General features: G+C 43.3%; 1 protein-coding gene across 3 annotated transcripts in view; it reads right to left on the bottom strand.

The window, feature by feature from the left end:
- Positions 1–13,212, bottom strand: part of LOC144505237 (B-cell receptor CD22-like) — a 36,252-nt gene extending 23,040 nt beyond the window's left edge. Inside the window, exons 1-4 of one of the 3 annotated variants that reach the window (XM_078231255.1) lie at positions 12,951–13,127; positions 7,175–7,293; positions 4,343–4,705; positions 392–700 (exon numbers count right to left, since the gene is read on the bottom strand). In XM_078231255.1, coding sequence (XP_078087381.1) covers positions 392–700; positions 4,343–4,705; positions 7,175–7,226 — 724 coding nt within the window. In that variant the 5' untranslated portion in view covers positions 7,227–7,293; positions 12,951–13,127. Of the gene's footprint in view, positions 1–391; positions 701–4,342; positions 4,706–7,174; positions 7,294–12,323; positions 12,346–12,950 lie in introns of those variants that run through there. The other 2 variants (XM_078231257.1, XM_078231258.1) reach the window with 2 other exon arrangements.
- Positions 13,213–24,582: the final 11,370 nt, after the last annotated feature.

Here is a 24,582-nt window from a genome sequence, read left to right on the forward strand (position 1 = left end):
TTTTCCATCCCTTCCTGTCCTGCCGATAAATCAAATTTCTCTATTTCTTTCCATCCGCACAGCTAATGCTTGTATTTTTGTTCTTAAAAGAAATTCGGGGACCCTCCTCAGCATCACAAAGCAGTGCGCAGGGTGATTAAGCAGGCGATAACAGTCCCAGAGTTTAAGGACAAACTTTGTACTTTTGCCACTCATTGATCAACTATGGATTTGCCAGCTCAATCTCCCCCATGATTGTGGGACCTAATCATTGGTCTTCACAGAAACCAAATGGCCTCCCCCTGCCCCTACCTCCTATGTTTCTATCCTTAGGACTTGGTATCAAAATTCCATTAATGTAGCCCAGGGTTTTGTTTGTAATTGAATGACATTGAAAGCCTCTCGAACTTACATCTTATTTGTAATGTTAAGTAGGTTTCATCAGAGTATGGGTACGGTATGTAATTGACCGTACATTTGATGACCCTGTTGTGGTGCTGGTATGACGGGATGAATGCCAAGTTATTTGTGAGTGACCAGGAGTATCCAGCCCACTGTTCTTCGGTTCTGGGGACCCATTCCGTCAGATCAGAGATACCATCCCAGCTCAGAATGGCTCGTCCTCTTTGGTCAATGTTTGTGGAAGAACAGGTCAAAGTCACCATTTCTTCACCTTCAACCACTTCTTCCGGGACAGATATATACGGTTTCGTAGGGCGACCTGTACAGTAGCAAAGTCAAACAAATTTACAGCACAAATACTTCACAAAACCTTTAACTCAGAGAGAAATTGAAGAATTATGCAATACCATTCCCAGTCCCAATCAGGCAATGGGTGTACACCAAATCAGAGAATCATAGAATCCTACAATGCAGAAGGAGGCCATTCAGCCCATCAGGTCTGCACTGACCACCCAGGCCCTATCCCATAACCCCATGCATTTACCCTAGCCAGTCCCCCTGACAGTAAGGGGCAATTTAGCATGACCAATCCACCTAGCCTGCACATCTTTGGACTGTGGGAGGAAACTGGAGTACCCGGAGGAAACCCCATGCAGATACTTGGAGAATGAGCAAACTCCACACAGACAGTGACCCAAGCTGGAATAGAACCCGGGTCCCTGGCGCTGTGAGGCAGCAGCGTTAACCACTGTGCCACCATGCCGCCCCAATGTCTATAAATTGGTCCTGGAAGTGCAATGGTTTTGTACCAGATGTTGTTTCAGTGGTTATCTCCATTACATTACCAGTCTCTGCCACTGCTTCAGCCCATCTACTGTTGAAACCCTGCTTAACTCAGGATGTCCTCAAAGGTTGTTTGGCTAGCCACTACTGATGGCAATAAATAAATCACCCCCATGTCCCAGAGTTACATCCCAGAGGTTACGGGCGGCACGGTAGCACAGTGGTTAGCACTGCTGCTTCACAGCTCCAGGGACCTGGATTCGATTCCCGGCTTGGGTCACTGTGTGAAGTTTGCACATTCTCCTCATGTCGGCGTGGGTTTCCTCCGGGTGCTCCAGCTTCCTCCCACAGTCCAAAGATGTGCGAGTTAGGTTGATTGGCCAGGTTAAAAAAAAAATTGCCCCTTAGAGTCCTGAGATGCGTAGGTTAGAGGGATTAGCGGGTAAATATATGGGGGTAGGGCCTGGGTGTGATTGTGGTCGGTGCAGACTCAATGGGCCGAATGGCCTCCTTCTGCACTGTAGGGTTTCTATGATTAGGTGACAGAAAGAGTGGTTAGGATTAGGGATATGCTGCCTGAAAGGATCGTGGATACAGATTACATTTCCAATTCTCTTCCCACACCTAGTGGTGCATTACGGTAGACTTGTCTGTTTCCATAACTAGTAATTCCCAGAGCAGATTGTTAGTCTGTCACCAGGGGCTTATAGCTTGAGGGGCACCAATCCACACAAAGCATGGCTGACCAGAAGTCCCCCCCACTTTTATTGTTGGAAGGATTTACAGGTTGATACTCAACCTGTCTGACCACATTATGAACACACCTTCCTTAGCTATCAAGTCCTGGGGTGGGCCTCAAGCTCAGAGGCAAGGATGCTACCCACTGCACCACAAGACTCTCTTACAGATTAAATATTAGCCTTTCAAAGGAAATTGGATAAATCCACGAAGGAGAAAGAATGCAGGGATATAGGGAAAGTGTGGCAGAGTGGAATTAACTGAGTCTTTAGAAGAACAGGCTCAAACAAAATGGGCTGAATGGCCTCCTTCTGCGCTGCCCTAGTCTAGGATTCTATGATTCAATCTTAAGAATACATGAATAAATAATCATCAACAACAGTGACTGTAGGTTAGAAATGAGAGGTGAAATGGTGGATAGCTGAATTTCAAATAAATGTTGGGCATTGAACACGCTTGCTGGCTGTTGCCATAAATAGAGCAATGGTTTGATGGCACAGTACAGTGGGGCATGCATCTGAGTACAACCAAGTTACAGGGAACTCTACTAAAGATGGTCTGATCAGAACTGTCCGATGTACTGAAGTAAATCAGGCAAATCACATTGGATTCCTGACCTGTGGGGAACATTAGCCTCTTAGCCTCCCAACCCATTTTCCTCTGCCATTTTCTAATGGCCAGCAGAAGCACATGACTACAATAGGCAATGATCAGTGTTTGAATATTAATGTTGCAACAGGGATGCCCTGAATGCCATATCCCAATGTCATGTTGTACTGGATAATTATTCTTAATTAATTCTACATGAATTAGCTATCCAACTATGCTACATATCCACAAGACTATTGAAAATACACAGTTATGTCAAAGTACGGGGGAACCTGACTACCACTCACCTCTAGCCTACACAAATGTCCAACCAGCCGGAATTTTGACAGTTACCTCAGCGTCCTGAACACAGAATGCTGTGGTACTGAATGTAAGCTGGCATGCCTGGGGCACCAACAATTCAACATTCGCTGATTCGCTAAAATCAACAACCCTGTTGTTTCTGATTTGGCATCTGCCAAAGATGTCACCAATCACAACTGCAGATAATGCTGAATACAGCTGGTGCTGAATGCAGGGAACTGTCTTCGCAGAGGCCTAGATGCAGGGCTGTGCCACCTAGTATTAGGACCCCTGCAGCTGCCACGCAGCCAACGAGAGTCAGTTAGCTTCAGAGTCCAAGCAGTCACAATCTCCTGCCAGCATGAGCAGTGAAACACTGACCCAGGCAGATGGGATAACAAAGAGGTCCACTGACCTCACGTTGTGACATCATGTAGCACCTGCCCCACTTAACTTGCACCATGTCTTGGCAAACACAACGCGCGCGATCTTACCACCCGTTTACGCCATGCTCCCGCTGCGGCAAAGTCGGAGAATTTGGCAGCCAGCCAAATCTCCGTTCACTGCAGCGGGATGGGAAAATCCCACCAGCGTGAACAGTGGTAAGGTTCCGGCCAATGTCTATTCAGGTTAGTGCCTTGGGTTTCTTTTCCATCCACTCTTACCTGTTGTTTTTAAAGCTTGGCTGAAGGGCTAAAATGTTTTTTTGAGGCTTTTCAAAAATTACAGCATTTTTGCCACAATATTGCTCCATTTTCCCCTAATTGTCTCTATTCCTTTAAATTCAACTTTTGCACAATTCCCTGCATTGTCAGCTCCTGTGCTTCATATCACCCACATCCGAAATCCGGAGTAGTCCTGATCAGCTAACCAATGAAATAGGATGTCGAGAGTGAACCGTCAGCTTCTAACCATTCACGTTTTAACTCCATGCATATTGGAAGCTCTAGATTTGCGTGCAGCCATTCTTGGAGTGTTTAACACTTCCAGTGGATACCTAAAATGTGTGTTTTAGTCCATAGTATCCACATCCCAAGCTTTGATCTTCCTTCATTCAGAATGTCAGCCATGGTTTAGTAGTAGCACTACTGCCTCTGAGTTGGAAGGTGGGTTCAAAAGTCCCATTGCAAAGGCTCAAGCAGAAAGTCTGGGCTGTCACCCCAGCCTCAGACTGAGGGAATACCTGCACCATCAGAGGTGCTGTCTTTCAGATGGAATGTTCAAGCCAAGGCCCTGAATCGCCCTCACAGGTGGACACAAAAGATCCAAGACCACTATACTGAAGAGGAGCCGGAGATTTCTACTCAGTGTACTGGTCAATATTCATCCCAGAAATAACATTATTCAAAACAGCTTACCTGATCATTGTCACCCCCCTTACACTTCAAAATAGCTGCCACTTTCCGACATTACAACAGTGTTTACACTTTAAAAAAATTGTTTCAATGCTATAATGTATTTGGGACATGATAACGGTGTGAAGGATACCATATAAATACCAATTCTGTCCCTCACAAAATTTACACACAATATACAAATTCCAGGTTACCATATACATGGACACTGATTCCATCTTCTCCCGACCAGTTGTTGCCCTGACCCAATTCAAATCTAAAGTAGTAAATCCCGGTATCTGCTTTGTGGATGTTCTCAATCTGGAGCGAGCAGTTCCTCTCGTTCAGATCTCCGATCAGCTGCACATCAGGCGAGACTCGCTCCATGTTCTGGCTGTTGTATATTTCAGCTGCCTGGTGGTTATTGGGAAAGGGAGAGTTCTTCAGCCACCTTGCAGTCACAGTGGATGGGTCTCGCAGTGGATCGGGGTACTGGAAGGAACAGTTCAATATCACAGATTCTCCCTCCCAAACGTAAACAGCATCATCGACCCAGACAGACCACTGGCAGACTGACCCTGTAGGGATGAAGCATAGAAAGGTCACGACGAGTTTATCATCTGTCTCTGAATTGACCTATTCATTTTTAAGGGCACAGGTGAAAGTCGATGTCACAATGGATTTAAAGAACTTCAAAACCCGTGCAACATTGCATTATTTTCTGCTCTGCCCTGTCCTGGCAGAAGGAGCTGACTCTAGCTTGGTACAAGCCCATTGCCCTTCAGGTGCCTCTGTCCATTTACCATCTTTGTTCTATACTAGAAAGCAGATGATTGGAGATAGAAATGGAACCCAATCTTTATCGAAGTTTTTATTTACGGAGATACACGTTACTTACATGCATCTCCAAATCCGCAGTTCTCTCTGCTCTGATATAGAGGAACACAAGTGAATCTCCAGTGAATGCCCAACCCCGAATACAGCTAAACACTCAATTTCGAGATAGAATCATAGAATCCCTACAGTGCAGATGGAGGCCATTCGGCCCATCAAGTTTGCAGCGATCACAATCCCACCCAGGCCCTATCCCCAAAACTCCATGTAATTAGCCTGCTAGTCCCCCTGACACTAAGGGGCAATTTAGCATGGCCAATCCACCTAACCCGCTCATCTTTGGCCTGTGGGAGGAAACTGGAGCACCCGGAGGAAACCCATGCAGACACGGGGAGAACGTGCAAATTCCACACAGATAGTAACCCAAGCAGGAATCGAACCCAGGTCCCTGGCGCTGTGAGACAGCAGTGCTAACCACTGTGTCACCGTGCCGTCCCCAAAATAATAATAACTATCCTTCAGGCACGTGCCCAGGACAGTGCATGATAGATGGCTATGAAGTAAGGGAGTGAAGGGCGATATATAAATGCAAAGTTATTTATTTCTTAACCATGTTGGTTGGTGCTGAATTAGGGACAACTAGCATCCATGCCCATTATTTCAAACAACACCCCTCTATTGGGCTGTTTGTTGGTGGCTGGGGTTTGGGGGGTGGGAATGGGTGGAGGGTGCAGAGATCAGTTCCACTCAGGAGGTCTACACATGTTTTAATAAACCAGCAGGCAGGTTTATTCACTGCACAGGTTTCCATCACCAACTGCCAGCAGGCTGTGGAGGTCCCGGTGATGTCACTGAGTGATCATGCGGCCGTCCTCTTAAAGGGGCCATAACACCCACAGTAATTGTCCTTGAATACACAACACCCTCCAACCAGGAAACTGAATCTAGATCGCATGTGAGCAGCCAATCTTCTGCCCCACGTTAACTGGCTCTAACTGCTCCCATCCACAAGACAACAAATATAAATATGAAACAATGCATAAATAGCCAATGACAAATCAACAGAGCATTTTATGCTTAACAGTCAGGTAACTGTGATCCAACACACATAAGTGAGCAAAAATTAAGTAACTGGCATCTCCAGGAAATTAACATTTACTGTCTCCTCTCTTTCTTCCTTTATTCAGATAAAGTTACACCCCTTCAGCTGCTCTTTAACATTCCACCCATCCTTCACTGGTGAGCCAGGTCTTTGGGCTATTCCACGACAGTCAACAATCACAGGCACGAACATGCACATGCACACACATGCACAAACGTACACGCACAAACATACACACACTCGAGCATATACATGCATGCACACACACAAATGTGCATGCACACATACACAGATGCACACACACACATGCACACACCACATATACACACACACATGCGCGCACCCATATCTATGTACAAGCATGCACACACATCCCAGAAAGGGTCACTGGATGATGATGAGCTCTGTAATTATGGTCCTGTTTCCACATCATGGATCCCACTTCATGGCCTTGCTAAGATTATGACTCCTCTCTCATAAACCAAGTTTGGACTAGAACACTGAGAATAGCCAAGTGGATGAGGATGACCATTAGCCATTGGGTTGTAGCCCAATAACAGTCAGAAGAGAAGGGAAACAAGTAACAGCAACAAAGAAAAATATGTGTATTTGGTGGAGAGAGGTTAGAAGATGGGATTTTTCTTCTTAGACCAGAGAAGTTCAGGTGATTTAATAGAAATGTTCAAAATTCTGAGGACTTTGATAGACTGCCAAAGAAAAGGCTCTTGGAATCTTACAGCACAGTGGAAGACCATCATACCTGTGCTAGCCATGCATTCCAGTCATAACTCCTCCAGAGCAAATAAGGAGAAGGGAAGTGGGTCAATCAGCAAAGGACACAGATTTAAGGTAGTTGGCAAAAGAAACAGAGGAATTAATCAGTTTTTAATGCAACGTATTGTTTCGATCTGGAATGCATTGTCTATTTTTTCAATTGCATGTTTCAAAAAGGAAGATGTGTTTGGAAAGGAAAGAATTGCAGGGCTCTGCATTGAAGTGAATGGAGAAAGGGGTTTGGGGCTAAGTGACTCGTTCAAAGAGTCAAAATGGCCTCCTATGCAGTATAATCTCTAAACTTTAGACACAGATACTAGTGGAATTGGGTACTCACCCTGGATGAGACACACGACTATAAGTGCCAGGTTGCAGTGTGATGTGCTCATGGTGCAGATCTCACCCTCGATGGGACATATACACACAGCAGCTAAGGACAATCAGGCTCATTGATACCTGCACAATAGACAATGGACCAGAGTGAACAAAGAGATGATTTAAATCAGGCTTAGCAATGGATGTTGCACAAACTCCCACATCTGTCAGGACGAGAACTGAACTCTCATTGTACTCGTGGACTTGAGCTGCTCTGCACCATCCCCTTTGCAAAACCTGCAGTCAGAGAACTGCAGGGCTGAAATAATAATCATTTTTCTAAAAGACAATTTTACAAATATGTATTTTTGTGAAACAAAATAGCTCTGTGCTCTCCTACCATTAGAAATTCTCCAGTTGAAATTCCCCATAACCCCCCTAGTTTTTTGATACTACTTGATTTCTTGCCTCATCTTACTTGACTACTCTTGGCAACCACTCAGGCAATTCGACTGTGGAGGGACTCACTGCTCAGCCTGAACCCATCCTTAAATATCAAAACATAACTGGGTAACTGGATAATGATCAGGGTCTGTGAACCTAGATCAAGGGTGCACTATGGTGCTTGAACTGAGGTCAACTCAGATGCAGGCTATGGAACAGATTCCTGGAATGTTCCAGGTCTGTGTGCCTTAGAACAAATCAGTTGGAGATTTTACCATGCATAAGGCACAGCTAAGTGAGTTCCTCAGGCCTGGCAACCTAAGGGATGATGTGGAGATGCCGGCGTTGGACTGGGGTAAACACAGTAAGAAGTTTAACAACACCAGGTTAAAGTCCAACAGGTTTATTTGGTAGCAAATAAATCTATTGGACTTTAACCTGGTGTTCTTAAGCCTAAGGGGCATTGAGTACATGAGTTGGGAAATCATGTTGCAATTTTGGTTGAGCTGCATTTGGAATATTGCGTGCAGTTCTGGTCACCACACTACCAGAAGGACATGGAAGCTTTGGAGAGAGTACCAGGATGTTGCCTTGTCTCGAGGGTGTTGGCCATGAGGAGAGGTTGAATAAACTAGGATTGTTTTCACTGGAAAGGTGGAGGCTGACAGGGAGACCTGATAGAGGTCTATAAAATTATGAGAGCATAGACAGGGTGGATAGTCAGAGGCTTTTTTCAAGGTGGAAGTGTCAATTTAAGGGGGAACAGGTTCAATGTGAGAGGGGGGAAGTTTTGCATGCAGAGAATGGTGGGTGCCAGGAACGCACTGCCAGAGGATGTGGTGGAAGCAGGCGCATTAGCAACATTTAAGAGACATCTAGATGGGTACGTTAATAGAGAGGGAATAGAGGGATACAGTCTGAGTAAGGACAGAAGATTTTTTTTTACTGTAGTTAGGGCATCATGATTGGCACAGGCTTGGAGGGCCAAAGGGCCTGTTCCTGTGTTGTACTTTTCTTTGTTCTTTTTTGTTCTTTGTAAACAAAAGGGTGAAATTGTGCTGCAATCAGTGATGTTTAGACCAGTTCCAATGAAAGGTCATTGATCTGAAATGTTCTCTCTGGTTTTCTTTCCAGAGTTGCTGCCTGTCACATTGTTTTCTGATTATATCAGATTCCTGGCATCTACAATACTTTATTATTTAAAATACCCTTGCTAAATGATAAATAAGAGTATTCTCTGTGAACATTTCACTCCTCTTTCATCTGTTAATACATTTGATGCTAATGCCACATTGCCTTGACTTCGCCCCACTGGCATTTCACCAGAGTGATACTGGGGTGAAAGGATTCAATGATGAGGACAGGTTAGATTGTTGAGGCTTGTATTCTCTTCAGACAGAACTGCAATAAAACTTTCACGCCTCTTCACAGGAACATTGGAAAGCAAAATATGACACAGAGTCACCCAAAGAAATATTAGATCAGATGACCGAAAGCTTGCTCAAAGAGGTAGGTTTCAAGTATTAAAGGATGAAACGCAGGATATAGAGGTGAAGAGGTTTACAGAGATGTATGGCAGAGCTTGGAGCCTAAGCAATTGAATACACAGCCACCGAGGATGCACAAGTGCCCAGAATTAGAGAAACACAGATATCTCAGAGCTTTGAGGGGCTGCAGGAGGCAAAAGGTCATGAAAACAAGGGTGGTATGAATGAACGTTTCAGCAACAGATCAGCTGAGACAGGAGCAAAGTCAGATGATGTTACGGAGGTGGAAATAGGCGGTCTTAGCGATGGCTCGAATATGAGGCTGGAAGCTCATCTCAGGGTCGAATGTAACATCGAGGTTGCAGACAGACTGGTTTGACTACAAACTGCTGCCAGGGAGAGGGTTGAAGCCAACAGTTAGGGAACACAGTTTCAAGTTTTAATATTCCAAATATGTTGTCAGAGAAAAATTCGGCACATCTTGTACTCTCCCGCTCTTTTTGTAGTATCTATAAATATTCTTCAGACTTCCTTTAAATCTATTTTTTTTAAATTAAAGAGATGGAGTTCCTGCAGTTATAGCATGGCACTCATCTCATTAAGTTACATGCTGGGGTAGAAATTGGCTTGTTTTACAGTTATTAAACAGTCACAAAGTTGAACGATTGGAATGACCATTCTGCTTTGATGTTAGTCCCATTGCTAAAATTGTGGAATCATAGAAACCCTACAGTACAGAAAGAGGCCATTCGGCCCATCGAGTCTGCACCGACCACAAGCCCACCCAGGCCCTACCCCCATATCCCGACATATTTTACCCACTAATCCCTCTAATCTACACATCCCAAGACACTAAGGGGCAATTTTAGCATGGCCAATCAACCTAACCCGCACATCTTTGGACTGTGGGAGGAAACCGGAGCACCCGGAGGAAACCCACGCAGACACAAGGAGAATGTGCAAACTCCACACAGACAGTGACCCAAGCCGGGAATCGAACCCAGGTCCCTGGAGCTGTGAAGCAGCAGTGCTAACCACTGTGCTACCGTGCCGCCCTTCCAAACATTTGGGAGGTGTTTGACTTCTTAAATATATAAATTACAGGCCTCACACCTGGTGATGACCCCATTCAAAAATTAGTCAGTAATGGTTGATGCAGTTATTGGTCCTGTCCTGCTCAGAACATCCCTTGCAAGTTTAAAAATATTTTTTAGAGAAGTCGGAATAATCAACACAGACTCCATAGGATTTGGTTTTTTCTCCACCTCAGTAGATCCACTACAATCCCAATCCTCAAACCTTATTCATTCCCTCTCTCCCAATTTCCAATCAATCCCTTTCTCCCACTCCCTACTCCAATCCCCCTTCCTCCTCTCTCCAATCCCCATCCCCTACATTCTTCAGTCCCCCTCTCTACTATCCTGCTTCAGCCCACCTCGCCCACTCTATCCCAATACTCTTCCCCGACTCTCTACCCCAATTCCCCTCCCATGACTCTATTCCCTCTCCCCTACCCTCTTTAACCCCCTTCCTCCACTTTCTTCAACCCCACCCTCTTCAATCCCGCTCCCCCACCCTCTCCAATCTCCCCCTCCCCTACCCTCTCAAATTCCCCCTACCCTCTCTGATTCTCCTCCCCCACTGTCTCCAACCGTCCTCACCCAGTTGTTCCAAACTCCCTCTCAGAGCTTCTCTTAATTCCTCTCCCCCACCATCTACCCCAATTACCTCCTCCAATCTCTGCCCGGCACTCTCCAGCCCATTATTTTAGTGGGGCCGCATTTACAACTGATTTTGCCCCTAATAAGGTTTTGTAACTCTTCCTGACTTCCACAGATGCTAATTGCTCTCTGGTACAAAGTTCAAGCTTGTAGCAAAACTGGTGACATCCTCACCCAACGTGCTTCCAACAGGGTTATTAATATAGATGAGCAGGAACCTTGCTAGATTTAGTCCTTGCCTTAACCTCTGAGTATAAGGATGTTTGAATCCCTTCAACTGCCCAATATTACATAAGGGTCAGAATTCAGCCCTTCTTGGTTTGATAATGGAAGTATCAGCTGTGGCTCACTTATTTTTTCCATTTGTTCCTTCATGGGATGCGGGCTTCACTGGCAAGGCCAGCAATTGCCTTTAAACTGAGTGGTTTGGTAGCCATTTTAAGAGTCAACAACATATTGTTGTAGTCCAGAGTATGCCAGATGGGATAAGGATGGCAGATTTCCTTCTCTAAAGGGGCATTAAAGGACCAGATAGGTTTTCCTGATGACAATTGACGATGGTCGCCATTACTGAAGCTAGCTTTATCTTCCAGATTTTAATAATTGAATTCGAATTCCACCAGCTGTTGTGGTGAGATTTGAATCCATGTCCCCAGAGCATTCGCCTGGGCCTTGGGACAACTGGTCCAGTGACATTACCATTGTGCCAGCATATCCTCCTCCCTCTATATTTAATTGTGGTAGCACTTTTAAAACATAGAAACTAGAAACATAGAAACTAGAAGCAGAAGTAGGCCATTCGGCTTTCCGAGCCTGCTCTGCCATTCATTTTGATCATGGCTGGCCATTGAATTTAATATCCTGATCCCCCCTTCCCCCTTCCTCAGGTATAGAAAGATGTGGGTCCAAGTCACATCTGGGTGTAAGCTAGGCAGACATTCGAGTGCAGTAACAAGTGCTGTGTTAATTAATCCTCTCAGATGGACCCGAAAGATCCCATGCAATTATGCTGGAGAAGCAAGCAGGAGAACTTTCCCTGGTGTCTTGGTCAATATTTATCCCCCAACCAACATCAATATAACAAATTTTTTGATCAGCTTTTTGTTTATGGGAGCTTATTTTGTGCAAATTGGCGGCCACATTTCCAACATTACAGCAGTGTCTATTCTTCATGGAAAGTATGTCGATGTTTGGAGAGAAATTTGCAATGTCCTGGGGTCTTGCAAAATGCTATATGCATAAAAACCCTTATTTTATGGAATTGCAATCCTAGTTAATGACAAGATAACATGCTGTTGGCGTGAACTCATACCATCTTTCAACAACCAAGAGGAAATGCATTTTGAAACAAATAACGTAAAAAAATAAAACTGCATTTCAAAAACAAAGCCAATTTTCCCAGTCCAAGAACTGAAATATGGGAAGCAGAGTGACATAAATTCACATTACGTAAAATAACACAGCTTTCTTTAAAGCAAAAAAAACCAGACTGACGTGTAAGAATGCAAATTATACTTACAGATGGAAACTTTGAAATGATGCAAGAGAGGGGAAAGAGAGGCATAAGAATGAGGTTATGATGGAGAGCAAAGAGAGAAACTTGCATCCCAAGGCACAGGCGTGGAGGGGACGAGTTGTCTCCTTGTTTACTGTATGATCTGTTCAGCTAATGAGCAACTGCTTATAACCTCAAAGGTCAAAAAAGTTGAATAATTCTTTCCATATCTCAGAACAAAACAATGCAAACTACATCATACAAATAGTCATTCTCTATGACACTTTGAAATGGTAATTCTGCACTGCATTTTGACATTTTTTAATGTTAAGCGAACAGGCAATGCTAGATTTGTTGATTTCTTCCTATGTTAAGTCATTAATTTTGCTTTTTTATCTGCTAAGTTCTATTATTTAACAGAAATTATTAATTGACTCTTACTTTTCCATCATTAAGATATTTTCGAATACATTTCTTTCCCAGTAAACCAGACAATAAGAGTCAGCATTAATCCTTCCGACACCACTCGTATGTTCCACTGTTGCCTAAAGGTTGTCACTCATTTGCACTTTTCAAATTCCATTTTCTTTTAAGTTAAGAAACTTTTTCAGCAAGTACAATGCAAAAAACAAACTGATGAGAATTCCCAACCTGAAGAGGATGCTTTGGAGACTGTCCACTTCTGCAGTGTAGATTGCTGAGCACCATAAGGGATTGTTAGAGGGTTTGGGTGTGCATGGTACAATGCAGACAGAGTGTCACACCACTGGCTCCGCACCACTCACAAAGAAAGGCTTCTGAACTGCGAGGAGAAGCCACAATAGAGGCACAGTTTGCATGATGGGCACACTCCAGCATGCAAGGGAGAGTGCGTCCGAGAGTGGGCCACTCTCAATCAACTGTTTGTACTGCCCAATGCAGACGCAGCCTCTGTAAGCTCAACACAATGCAACTCCTGCTCAGCGCCAATCCTTCCCCCAGCTCCCAGTTTGTCCCTGACATCGCCTGCTCTGGTGAAATCAGCCTGGACTTTGAAAACGGATCAAGTTTTGCTGATTGCTGCAGCTGTTGAGTTGCTTTTTTCATCCTGCCCCCTTTTTGATGTCTGACATGCTGGGGTAGATATTAACTTTGATAGCGTAACACAGGTAAGAGATGGTCACCAGCCTGTTACATATTCATCTCTCCCTGATTTAATTCCCACTATCCTGTGTATTACACTATTGCACAAAGACAAAATGATAACCACGTCCGTCTGATAACAAGGTTCCAAGTTTTGCAAAAATAAAGAACCCCACTTTACACTTCTGTTAGAGAAGTTTCTCAAATTATGGCGGGACAGAACAAGGTTGATAGATAAAGAATGTTCCCAATCACTGAGGGAGCAAGAGTGAGGGTCCGCAAATGTAAAATTAAATGTAAGAGCTTTCAAAAATAGGGTTGGAGGACAGCAAATTGTTGGAATCACTTCTAGGGTTAGTGGATATAGCAGAAACTATGTGAAAAATTCAGGATTAAGAAGTGGATGAGAAAAGAAAAGGACAGGAGGGCAATATTATTGAATCAAAATCCTGGAGCTCCCAACCTTACAGCCCTCGACCACATACTGACAACAATGGTTGAAGAATGTGGCCCACAACTACCTTCATAAAGACAACAAGGGGTGGGCAACAAATGCCATCCTTTCTGGCGATGCCCACATTCTGGAGTTGGATGAATAAGAAAGGCTGAACTGAATTAACAGCATGATACCTGGACTGCAAGTGTTAAAATGCAAGGAGAGATTGGACAAATCCAGGGTTGTATTCCCTGGAATTTAGAAGTTTAAGGTCAAAGTTTTCAGGATATTAAGGAGAGGAGGTAGGATAGGTAGATCCGCTGATTTGGGAATCTAAGGATGGAATTTTATTCTGCCGTCACAGCAGGGGTGCGGCTGGAAAATGAGCCCAGCCATTCAAAATTCCATTGACTTCGGTGGGAGTGGAAAATCCTGTCGTCGGGGACAGAGCCTAAAAATTAGATCCACGACCTTCAGGATGAAAGTTAGGAAACACTTCTACCTCAGAAGAAAAAGCAGTTCTTGGGAATTCTCTCCTACAAACAACAGTTGCTGTTGTTGTCAACTGTTCATTTTAAAATCCGAGATTGATAGTTTTTTGTGGATAACCAAGGATATTAGGCGATATGGGGGTAGGGCAGGAATGTGGAGTCCAGTCACAAATTGGCCACGATTTTGTTATAGCAGAGCAGGCTCCAGGGGCCGAATGGCCTCTTTCTGTTCCCATGTTTCAATGTGAGATAAAAACTGCTTTTCTGCTTGTTGATTTAAAATGCAAAACTTGAGCTATTTCTATGAAAGTTTTCTTCCCTCTGTTCCTGAAGGCAGTGATCTTTACTGGATTATGGGACATAAGCACCAATTTGCCCCTCACGAGATGTGCCTGCCCCTCACGTTCAAGTTATTTGGCCACATTCAGTAGTACAATCAATCTCACATGTGTCCTTTCTCTTCCGGCCAGGAGCAGGCATTTTGCAGCAATCAACAATGTATGTCAAATGGGAGTGTACACTTTTTCTGTGGGCAGCACAGTGACACAGTGGTTAGCACTGCTACTTCACGGGTTCAGTTCTGGCCTTGAGGGTGACTGTCTGCACGTTCTCCCTGTGTCTGCATGGGTTTCCTTCGGGTGCTCCGGTTTCCTCTCATAGACCAAAGATATGCAGGTTAGGTGGACTGGCCAGGCTAAATTGCCCCTTCGTGTGCCAAGATGTGTAGCTTAGAGGGCTTAGTGGGGTAAATAAATGGTAAAATTACATTAGCTCATTCCCAACCCAGCTGAAGGTGTTAATTATTTGAATTGTTCTGGGATACTATCCAACCAAATATTTCTGTGGGTTTTTAAATTTCATGATATGAAAAAGTACTGACCTCTCAATGGCATTGTTAAAAAAATGTAAAATCCCACACAAGTCGTGGGCTTTTCAATAGTTTACAGACTAGGTTACAGTGGATTGTAAATTTAATTTTGTTCTCCTTTGCCTTCTCCCTTTTCCCCCATACCGTTGTGTGTTCAAAAAAAGCTTTAACTTACCACGAATGAGGGACATCCATTACATGGAGAGACGAGAGTCGCTGGGAATGTTCTCCTTATTGCAGAGAAGGCTAAAGGGAGATGTAATAGAGGTGTTCAACATTATGGGGGCTTGTGAGAGTGTAAATAAGGAGAATCTTATCAGTTGCAGATTGGTTAGTAACCAGAAGCCACAGATTTACATTAACTGGTAAGAAAGCCAGAGGGAATTTAATATATATGTAAAATACAGAGAGCAAGTTGTGAGCAGCTTTTTAAAAATTTACTATTTAATGGGATATGTGCAACATCACAAGGCCAGCTGGACATGTCCCTGTCTACATCAATGGAGACAAAGTAGAAATGATCAAGAGCTTCAAGTTTTTAGGTGTCCAGATCACCAACAACCTGTCCTGGTCTCCCCATGCTGACACTATATAGCAGGTATGGCTCCTGCTCTATCCAAGACCGCAAGAAACCACAAAGGGTCGTGAACGAAGACCAGTCCATCACTCAAACCAGCCTCCCATCCATTGACATTGTCTACACTTCCCGCTGCCTCGGAAAAGCAGCCAGCATAATTAAGGACCCCATGCACCCTAAACATACTCTCTTCCACCTTCTTCCATCGGGAAAAGGATACAAAAGTCTGAGGACATGTACTAACTGACTCAAGAACAGCTTCTTCCCTGTTGCCATTAGACTCTTGAATGGACTTACCTTGCATTAAGTTGATCTTTCTCTACACCCTAGCTATGACTGTAACACTACATTCTGCACTCTCACCTTTCCGTCTCTATGAACGGTATGTTTTGTTTGTATAGTGCGCAAGAAATAACACTTTTCACTGTATACCAATACATGTGACAATAATAAATCAAATCAAATTATTTGTTGTTTATAGTTAATTGCCCTTGACCTGAGTGATTTGCTAGGCCATTTCAGAGGGCAGTTAAGAATCAACCACATTGCTGTGGGTCAGGAGTCACATGTAGGTCTGATCAGATAAGGACAGCAGATTTCCCTGAAAGACATCAGTGAGCCAGATGGGTTTTTACAATGATCAGTGAAAGCTCCATGGTCCCATTACTGAGACCAGCTTTCAAATCCAGATATTTTATTAATTACATTTTAATTCCTCCAGCAGCTATGGTGGGATTTGAATTCACGTCCACAAAAGATTTGCCTGGAAATCTAGATTACGAGGAAAATATCCTCTCATCCATCCAGCTTGACCCATGAAATAGTGATGCTTTTTTCATTACAGTGTATACATTGCCCACCCTACCATGATTCAAATAACTCACTCAGGAACTTTTATCAAACAAAGTTTATTTAAGCATATTGTTAACATGTATGGAAAGAAAATTAGCAACTTTTATCAATTCCAAACAAAAATAAAACAACCATGATAATGTATAACCCTCAACAAAAATATCTAAGATGTTCCAATCAAACCAAAACCTTCCATGGATAAAACCCTTTAAACAAGTTCAACACAGCAGAGTTTAATGCTCATAGGAAGGAAATAGGTCATCCTTACCTGGTTTGGCCTATATGTGACTCCAGCTCCACAGCAATGTTAAATGCTCTTAAATGCTCTCAGGATTGTGCATTTTTGTCTCCCTAACATGATGCATAGTGGCCTTGGAAAAGGTTCAAAGAAGAATTAAAAGAATACTTCCCAGCTTAAAGATTGTCAGCTACTCAGATAGCTCAAAGACCTCAGTCTTGAGCAGTGTAGATTCAGAGATGATCTGGTAAAGGTCTATAAAATAATTCAAGGGCTGTATAGCATCCCTATTGATAGATTCTCCCAGTTTAACATATTGTACAGGACCAGGAACATGAGTTTAAACTGTGTAATGATTCGAATAGTCTGGACATTTAAAAAAGCATTTTCCAGAAAGTAGTGAGGCTTGGAAATGATTTGCCAGCTGGCGCGGTGGGTGCAGACTCTGCAGGTTTTCAAGAAGGAGTTCAGCCTTGATTAAGGCAAAGATTGCATCATATATGAAGTACATGCCTTTATGGGCAATACTGGGTCTGTGTGATCTTCTGGACTGGTTTTGATTTCTTTTGGAAGTTGGAGAGGAATTTTCCAGAGTAGTTTGTCCTGTATTGATACTGGGTATTTTACTCTCTTTTGTTTGCATCTCTTGGCTGTGAACAGATGGAAAACTGTATCATCGTGATTCTTCAGTTGTTATGGTGATAGTTCATTTGGGCTTTCCCTGCCTGTCTATCTTATATGTTCATAAAAGATATACAGGGTAGATTGTTAACTTGTTACTTGATGTATAAGAGCCTTTATGCATTGCCTGCTCATTTCGGAAACCATTATTTTTCTCTTTCAATTGACCACCAGAGAAATGAAAATCAAGCAGTTTCTATATTCTTAGGCTAATTGACACCACCATTTTCACACCTGGGTGGCAAATTTACTCCACCACTGTCCAGTGACACAAAGAACTTTCAATTATATAGTGCCTTTCAATACATTCAAAGCAAGCAACTTTACAGACAATGAAATACTTTGTGAGGTGTCATCACTGTTGTCATGTAGGAAACATGATAGTCAATTTGTTCACAACAAAGTCGCACAAACCAAATGAAGTAATGACTAGAATAGTTGTTCGAATGATTTTGAGGGTTGACTGTTGAGGGATAACTGTTGACCAACACAGAGGAGAATTCTTTTGCTCTTACTATAATGGTGTTGTGGGAATTTATATGCTGACCTGAGAGGGATCACTGTTGAATTTCTTGTTCAAAAGCAATAGCAGCACTCCATCAGTACCTCAGTATCAATCTGGACTATCTGAACAAGGATGTTTTTACAAATTAAATGTATCTGATGCTCGACCAAACTAAGTTATGTATGAGATGGACACAATACTGTTTTTTTAAATTTCTTCATGGGATTTATGTATCTTTGGCTGGGTCAGCATTTATTGCCCAACCCTGAGAGCATTTAAGAGTCAACCACATTGCTGTGGATCTGGAGTCACATGCAGAACAGACCAGGTAAGGATGACAGATTTCCTTCCCTAAAGGACATTAGTGAACCAGGGACTGTAAATTTTCCTGTATTTTTACTACTACAATCTTGGACATTACTCTTGGCTTGAGGGACGATAATCTTTAAGAAAAAAGAGACAAGATAGATCAATTAACTGTACTCCAGATATGGACGAGATTCTCTGGCCTCCCTTCAATGTTTTTCTTGGCAACAGGAGGTGGTTGATCCTGCTGCCGTCAATGGGAGTTCCCATTGAAGCCACCCCACATCGTCGGAAAACCTGCGGCAGGGGCGCACCGTCGTCACGACCAGAGATTCTCACTAATATGAGCAGCCAGAGAATTCTGACCATGGTATAGTCATGACCTGTGTAGTGACAAAATGGTTACTGGGTAAAATTGTACTGGACCAAATAAAACAACTAATTTTGTTTTGTTTCCCTACTTTGTGAATGAAACTTAAGTGATTTGTGCAGAGTTAAACCCAGTTCTTTTTCTTTGTCAACCACCTTCAGTATTGTTCCCTGAAAATGATATATACATTCTGAGTTGACCCCACCAACGTATATGGCCTTATATTTATCTAAATTAAATCACATCTAAATCCAGATGTGATTGCATTCCTCTACTATCTTACTATGTACAGATTGTGTTGTCATCTCAAACTTATAAACAATCCTTCCAACACCACTACCTAGTCATTAAGAACAGCTGGAGAACAGTTGGCCGAAGACTAATCCCTAGTAATGTGCCTCCTGGCTGAACCACATTCATTAACTAAGACTCGTTGGCTGCCACGTTCAAATTCAAAGTCATTTTGATCCCAAATGTTTCCACCTTAAACCTAATGTGAGTTAACTTATTAAATGACCTGAGTGCCTTCCTGTCAAGTTGGTAAGGCTCACCTGATTTTATCAAATTGTGAATTTATAAGGGCCCTCTCCTCATTCCCATTTATTATAAAGGATACATCTTACAACTCCTTTCAGCATATTCCTCATAATGGGTATCAGGCCTATAGGTCCCTGGCTCTGATTTGCCCTCTTTTGTCAAAATAGGAAGCACATGAGAATAGCTTACATTCCAAGATGGCCTCTGTCTCTATTGAAGGTACAGGCAAAGGGCTCAAAAAGCAGATGTCCAATCTCTTTAGTCAGCCATGGATGGACATTATCTGGATCTGGACTCTTTGTTGCAAAGGCCAAAATGGTGCACAGATCAAGCCAGAGAGAAAGGTGATGCCTGTACAATGACTCCACCAGTGGTAAAAGGCCATTACTGCAGGTTCTAGAGTTACCGGCCAAAATTATAAAGCAACAATCGTTTCACTTTAGCTATTATGTCAACTCATTACTAATGCCAAAAAAAATGATAATAGGAAATAAGTATCACAAGTATTGAGACCAAAGAATTTATATAGAAATAAATCGGCAATACTTTATGGTTTTACCAATATGAAAAATCCATCTTATGAGGAGTCTAAAACTGGGAGCCATAATTATAAGATAATACCAATAAATTCAGTAAGGAATCCAGGAGGAACTCAGTGTGGATAAAATGTGAAATTTAGTAACCACAAAGAAGGTGAATAGCAATTATACATTTAAAGAAAAGCAAGTAAAAGGTAAAGGTACCAGATGACCATGGACTATTGTACACTTTGAGGAGAAGAGCTGATTGGTGTCAACTTAATCACATCTCAGGCAAGGTTGAGAGGACGAGACCTTCGTGAATCACCTCAGCTGGTATAGGGATTGAACCCACATTGTTGGCACCGCTCTGCATCACAAAGTCACCATCCAGCCAACTGAGTTAACTGACGCCCAGAAGCAAGGTGAGTATGTGAAGGAGGAATAAACAGAAGGATATGTAGATGGGGAAGAAGAAATAAAGTGTGAGGAGGTCATGCAGGGAATAAACACCGACATGGAATGATTGAGCTGCAGAGGCTTTCTGTTTCATTTGTTCATAAGATGTGGGCTTTGCTGGCTCGGCTAATCTTTATTACCCATCCCTAATTGCCCTTGAGAAGGTGGTGGTCAACTGTCTTCTTGAACCGCTGAAGCCAATGTGGTATAGATACACCCACAGTGCTGTTGGGGAGGGAGTTCCGGGACTTTGACCCATTGGAGGAACGGCAATATATTTCTGAGTCAGGATGGTGAGTAGCTTGGAGGAGAATGTGCAGGTCATGGTGCCCCCATGCACCTGCTACTTTGTCCTTCTAGCTGGCAGATGTCACAGTGCATCTTGCAGATGGTACACACGGGTGCCATTGCATGTCTGTAGTGAGGGGATTGAATATTGAAGGTGGTGGATGGGGTACCAATCAAGTGGGCTGCTTTGTCTTGGATGATATCAAGCTTCTTGAGTGTTGCTGGAGCTGCACCCATCCAGGCAAGTGGAAAGTATTCCATCACAATCCTGACTTGTGATAGTGGCCAAGCTTTGGGGAGCTAGGGAGTGAGTCACTGCAGAATTCTCAACCCTTACCTGCTTTTGTAGCCACAATATTTGTCATAGCCATTAAATTATTATTGATTGTTATAAAAGTCCATCTGGTTTACTAAGGGAAGGAAATCTGCCATCATTACCCGATCTGGCTTACATTGACTCCAGACCCTCAGCAATGTATTTGACTCTTAACCGTTCTCAAGGACAACAAGGGATGGGCAACAAATGCTGGCCTTGCCAGTGATGCTCACATCCCATAAACGAATAAAAAGATGTTGAAGGTGCTGTCTTTCAAATGTGATAGTCGACCAAGGCCCCATTGGCCCTCTCATAAAAATCATCATAGAATCCATGCAGTGCAGAAGGAGGACATTCAGCCTGTCAAGTCTGCACCAACTCTCCGAAGGAGCGTCTTATCCAGCCCCACAACCCATCCCCTTTTCATATACATAACTTGCTTGAAGGGGTTGGTTAGCTCAGTTGGCTGAATGGCTGGTTTGTGATGTGGAGTGATGCTAACAGCGTGGGTTCAATTTCTATACTGCCTAAAGTTATTCATGAAGGCTCAATCTTGCCCCTTGCGTGAGGTGTGGTGATCCTCAGGTTAAGTCACCACCCAGTCAATTCTCCCCCTCAAAGGGGGGACTTTAAAGTTTATTTATTAGTGTCACAAGTAGACTTACATTAACACCGCAATGAAGTTATTGTGAAAATTCCCGAATCACCACACTCCGGCGCCTGTTCAAGTACACTGAGGGAGAATTTAGCATGGCCAATGCACCTAACCTGCACATTTTTCGGACTGTGGGAGGAAACTAGAGCACCCAGAGGAAATCCACACAGGTACGGGGAGCACGTGCAGACTCCGCACAGACAGTGATCCAAACTGAAGGACATCATGAGATTGTTAAATGTGCTATATGTAACTTGTAGGTTCTTTCTTACATTACTTCATTTATTATTGTTCAGGGAAAATAATCTGTTTGCACCGTCTTTTGAAAATCTTTAGGATGAGATGTTAAACTGAGTCTCCATCTGCCCTCTCTGGTGAACATAAATTAGATTCCACGGCACTATTCAGAAGAAGAGCAGGTGACTTCCCTTGGTGTCTTCACCAGTGTTTAATCTGCAACAACACTGAAAACGGATGATTTGGGTGTTTATCTCATCCTTACTTGTGGAGCCTTGCTTTGCTGCTACGTTTACAACAGTTATTAAACTTCTAAAATGTTTCATTGGTTGTAAAGCTCTTTGGGATGTCCTGCATCCATGAAGGAAGCTCTATAAATACAAGTATTTTCTTTATGTTTAGCCTCATTGTCTGCCTTTAGGAACTTGAAGCCATTTAATTGTTGATGGAAAGTAAAAAGGGCATGGTATATAAAGGAGGAAGTGGGAGCGGGGGGAGGTGGGGGTGGCAGAATATAGTCCCAAAGGTGGCACAATGGTTAGCACTTCCCTTAGTAAACCAGATGGACTTTTACAACAATCAATAATAATTTAATGGCTATGACAAATATTGTGGCTACAAAAGCAGGTAAGGGTTGAGAATTCTGCAGTGACTCACTCCCGAGCTCCCCAAAGCCTGGACACCATCACAAGTCAGGATTGTGATGGAATACTCTCCACTTGCCTGGATGAGTGCAGCTTCAGCAACACTCAAGAAGCTTGATATCATCCAAGACAAAGCAGCCCACTTGATTGGGACCCCATCCACCACCTTCAATATTCAATCCCCTCACCACAGACATGCAATGGCACCTGTGTGTACCATCTAAATGAATATTTTTCGTCAGTATTCACTCAGGAAAAAGACAATGTAGTCGAAGAGAATACTGAGATACAGGCTATTAGACTAGATGGGATTGAGGTTCATAAGGAGGAGGTGTTAGCAATTCTGGAAAGTGTGAAAATAGACAAGTCCCCTGGGCCGGATGGGATTTATCCTAGGATTCTCTGGGAAGCTAGGGAGGAGATTGCAGAGCGTTTGGCTTTGATCTTTATGTCGTCGTTGTCTACAGGAATAGTCATGATGTGGAGATGCCGGTGTTGGACTGGGGTAAACACAGTAAGAGGTTTAACAACACCAGGTTAAAGTCCAACAGGTTTATTTGGTAGCAAAAGCCACTCAAGCTTTCGGAGCTCTAAGCCCCTTCTTCAGGTGAGTCACCTGAAGAAGGGGCTTAGAGCTCCAAAAGCTTGTGTGGCTTTTGCTACCAAATAAACCTGTTGGACTTTAACCTGGTGTTGTTAAACTTCTTACAGGAATAGTGCCAGAAGACTGGAAGATAGCAAATGTTGTCCCCTTGTTCAAGAAGGGGAGTGGAGACAACCCTGGTAATTATAGACCAGTGAGCCTTACTTCTGTTGTGGGCAACATTTTGGAAAGGATTATAAGAGATAGGATTTATAATCATCCAGAAAGGAATAATTTGATTAGGGATAGTCAACACGGTTTTGTGAAGGGTAGGCGTGCCTCACAAACCTTATTGAGTTCTTTAAGAAGGTGACCAAAGAGGTGGATGAGGGTAAAGCAGTTGATGTGGTGTATATGGATATCAGTAAAGCGTTTAATAAGGTTCCCCATGGTAGGCTATTGCAGAAAATACGGAGGCATGGGATTGAGGGTGATTTTGCGGTTTGGATCAGAAATTGGCTCGCTGTAAGAAGACAGAGGGTGGTGGTTGATGGGAAATGTTCATCCTGGAGTTCAGTTACGAGTGGTGTACCACAAGGATCTGTTTTGGGGCCACTGCTGTTTGCCATTTTTATAAATGACCTGGATGAGGGCGTAGAAGGCTGGGTTAGTAAATTTGCGGATGACACTAAAGCCGGTGGAGTGGTGGACAGTGCGGAAGGATGTTGCAGGTTACAGAGGGACATAGATAAGCTGCAGAGCTGGGCTGAGAGGTGGCAAATGGAGTTTAATGTGGAAAAGAGTGAGGTGATTCACTTTGGAAGGAGTAACAGGAATACAGAGTACTGGGCTAATGGTAAGATACTTGGTAGTGTGGATGAGCAGAGAGATCTCGGTGTCCATGTGCATAGATCCCTGAAAGTTGGCACCCAGGTTGATAGGGTTGTTCAGAAGGCGTACAATGTGTTAGCTTTTATTGGTAGAGGGATTGAGTTTCGGAGCCATGCTGTCATGTTGCAGCTGTACAAAACTCTGGTGTGGCCGCACTTGGAGTATTGCGTACAGTTCTGGTCGCCGCATTATAGGAAGGATGTGGAAGCATTGGAAAGGGTGCAGAGGAGATTTACCAGGATGTTGCCTGGTATGGTGGGAAGGTCTTATGAGGAAAGGCTGAGTGACTTAAGGCTGTTTTCGTTAGAGAGAAGAAGGCTAAGAGGTGACTTAATAGAGGCATACAAGATGATCAGTGGATTAGATAGGGTGGACAGTGAGAGCCTTTTTCCTCGGATGGTGATGGCTAGCACGAAGGGACATAGCTTTAAATTGAGGGGTGATAGATATAGGACAGATGTCAGAGGTAGGTTCTTTAGAACATAGAACATAGAACATAGAACATTACAGCGCAGAACAGGCCCTTCGGCCCACGATGTTGCACCGACCAGTTAAAAAAAAAAACTGTGACCCTCCAACCTAAACCAATTTCTTTTCGTCCATGAACCTATCTACGGATCTCTTAAACGCCCTCAGAGAGTAGTAAGGGCATGGAATGCCCTGCCTGCAACAGTCGTGGACTCATCAACATTAAGGGCATTTAAAGGGT

This window comes from Mustelus asterias, chromosome 16 (assembly GCF_964213995.1).
Source record: "Mustelus asterias chromosome 16, sMusAst1.hap1.1, whole genome shotgun sequence".
Taxonomy (NCBI): domain Eukaryota; kingdom Metazoa; phylum Chordata; class Chondrichthyes; order Carcharhiniformes; family Triakidae; genus Mustelus; species Mustelus asterias.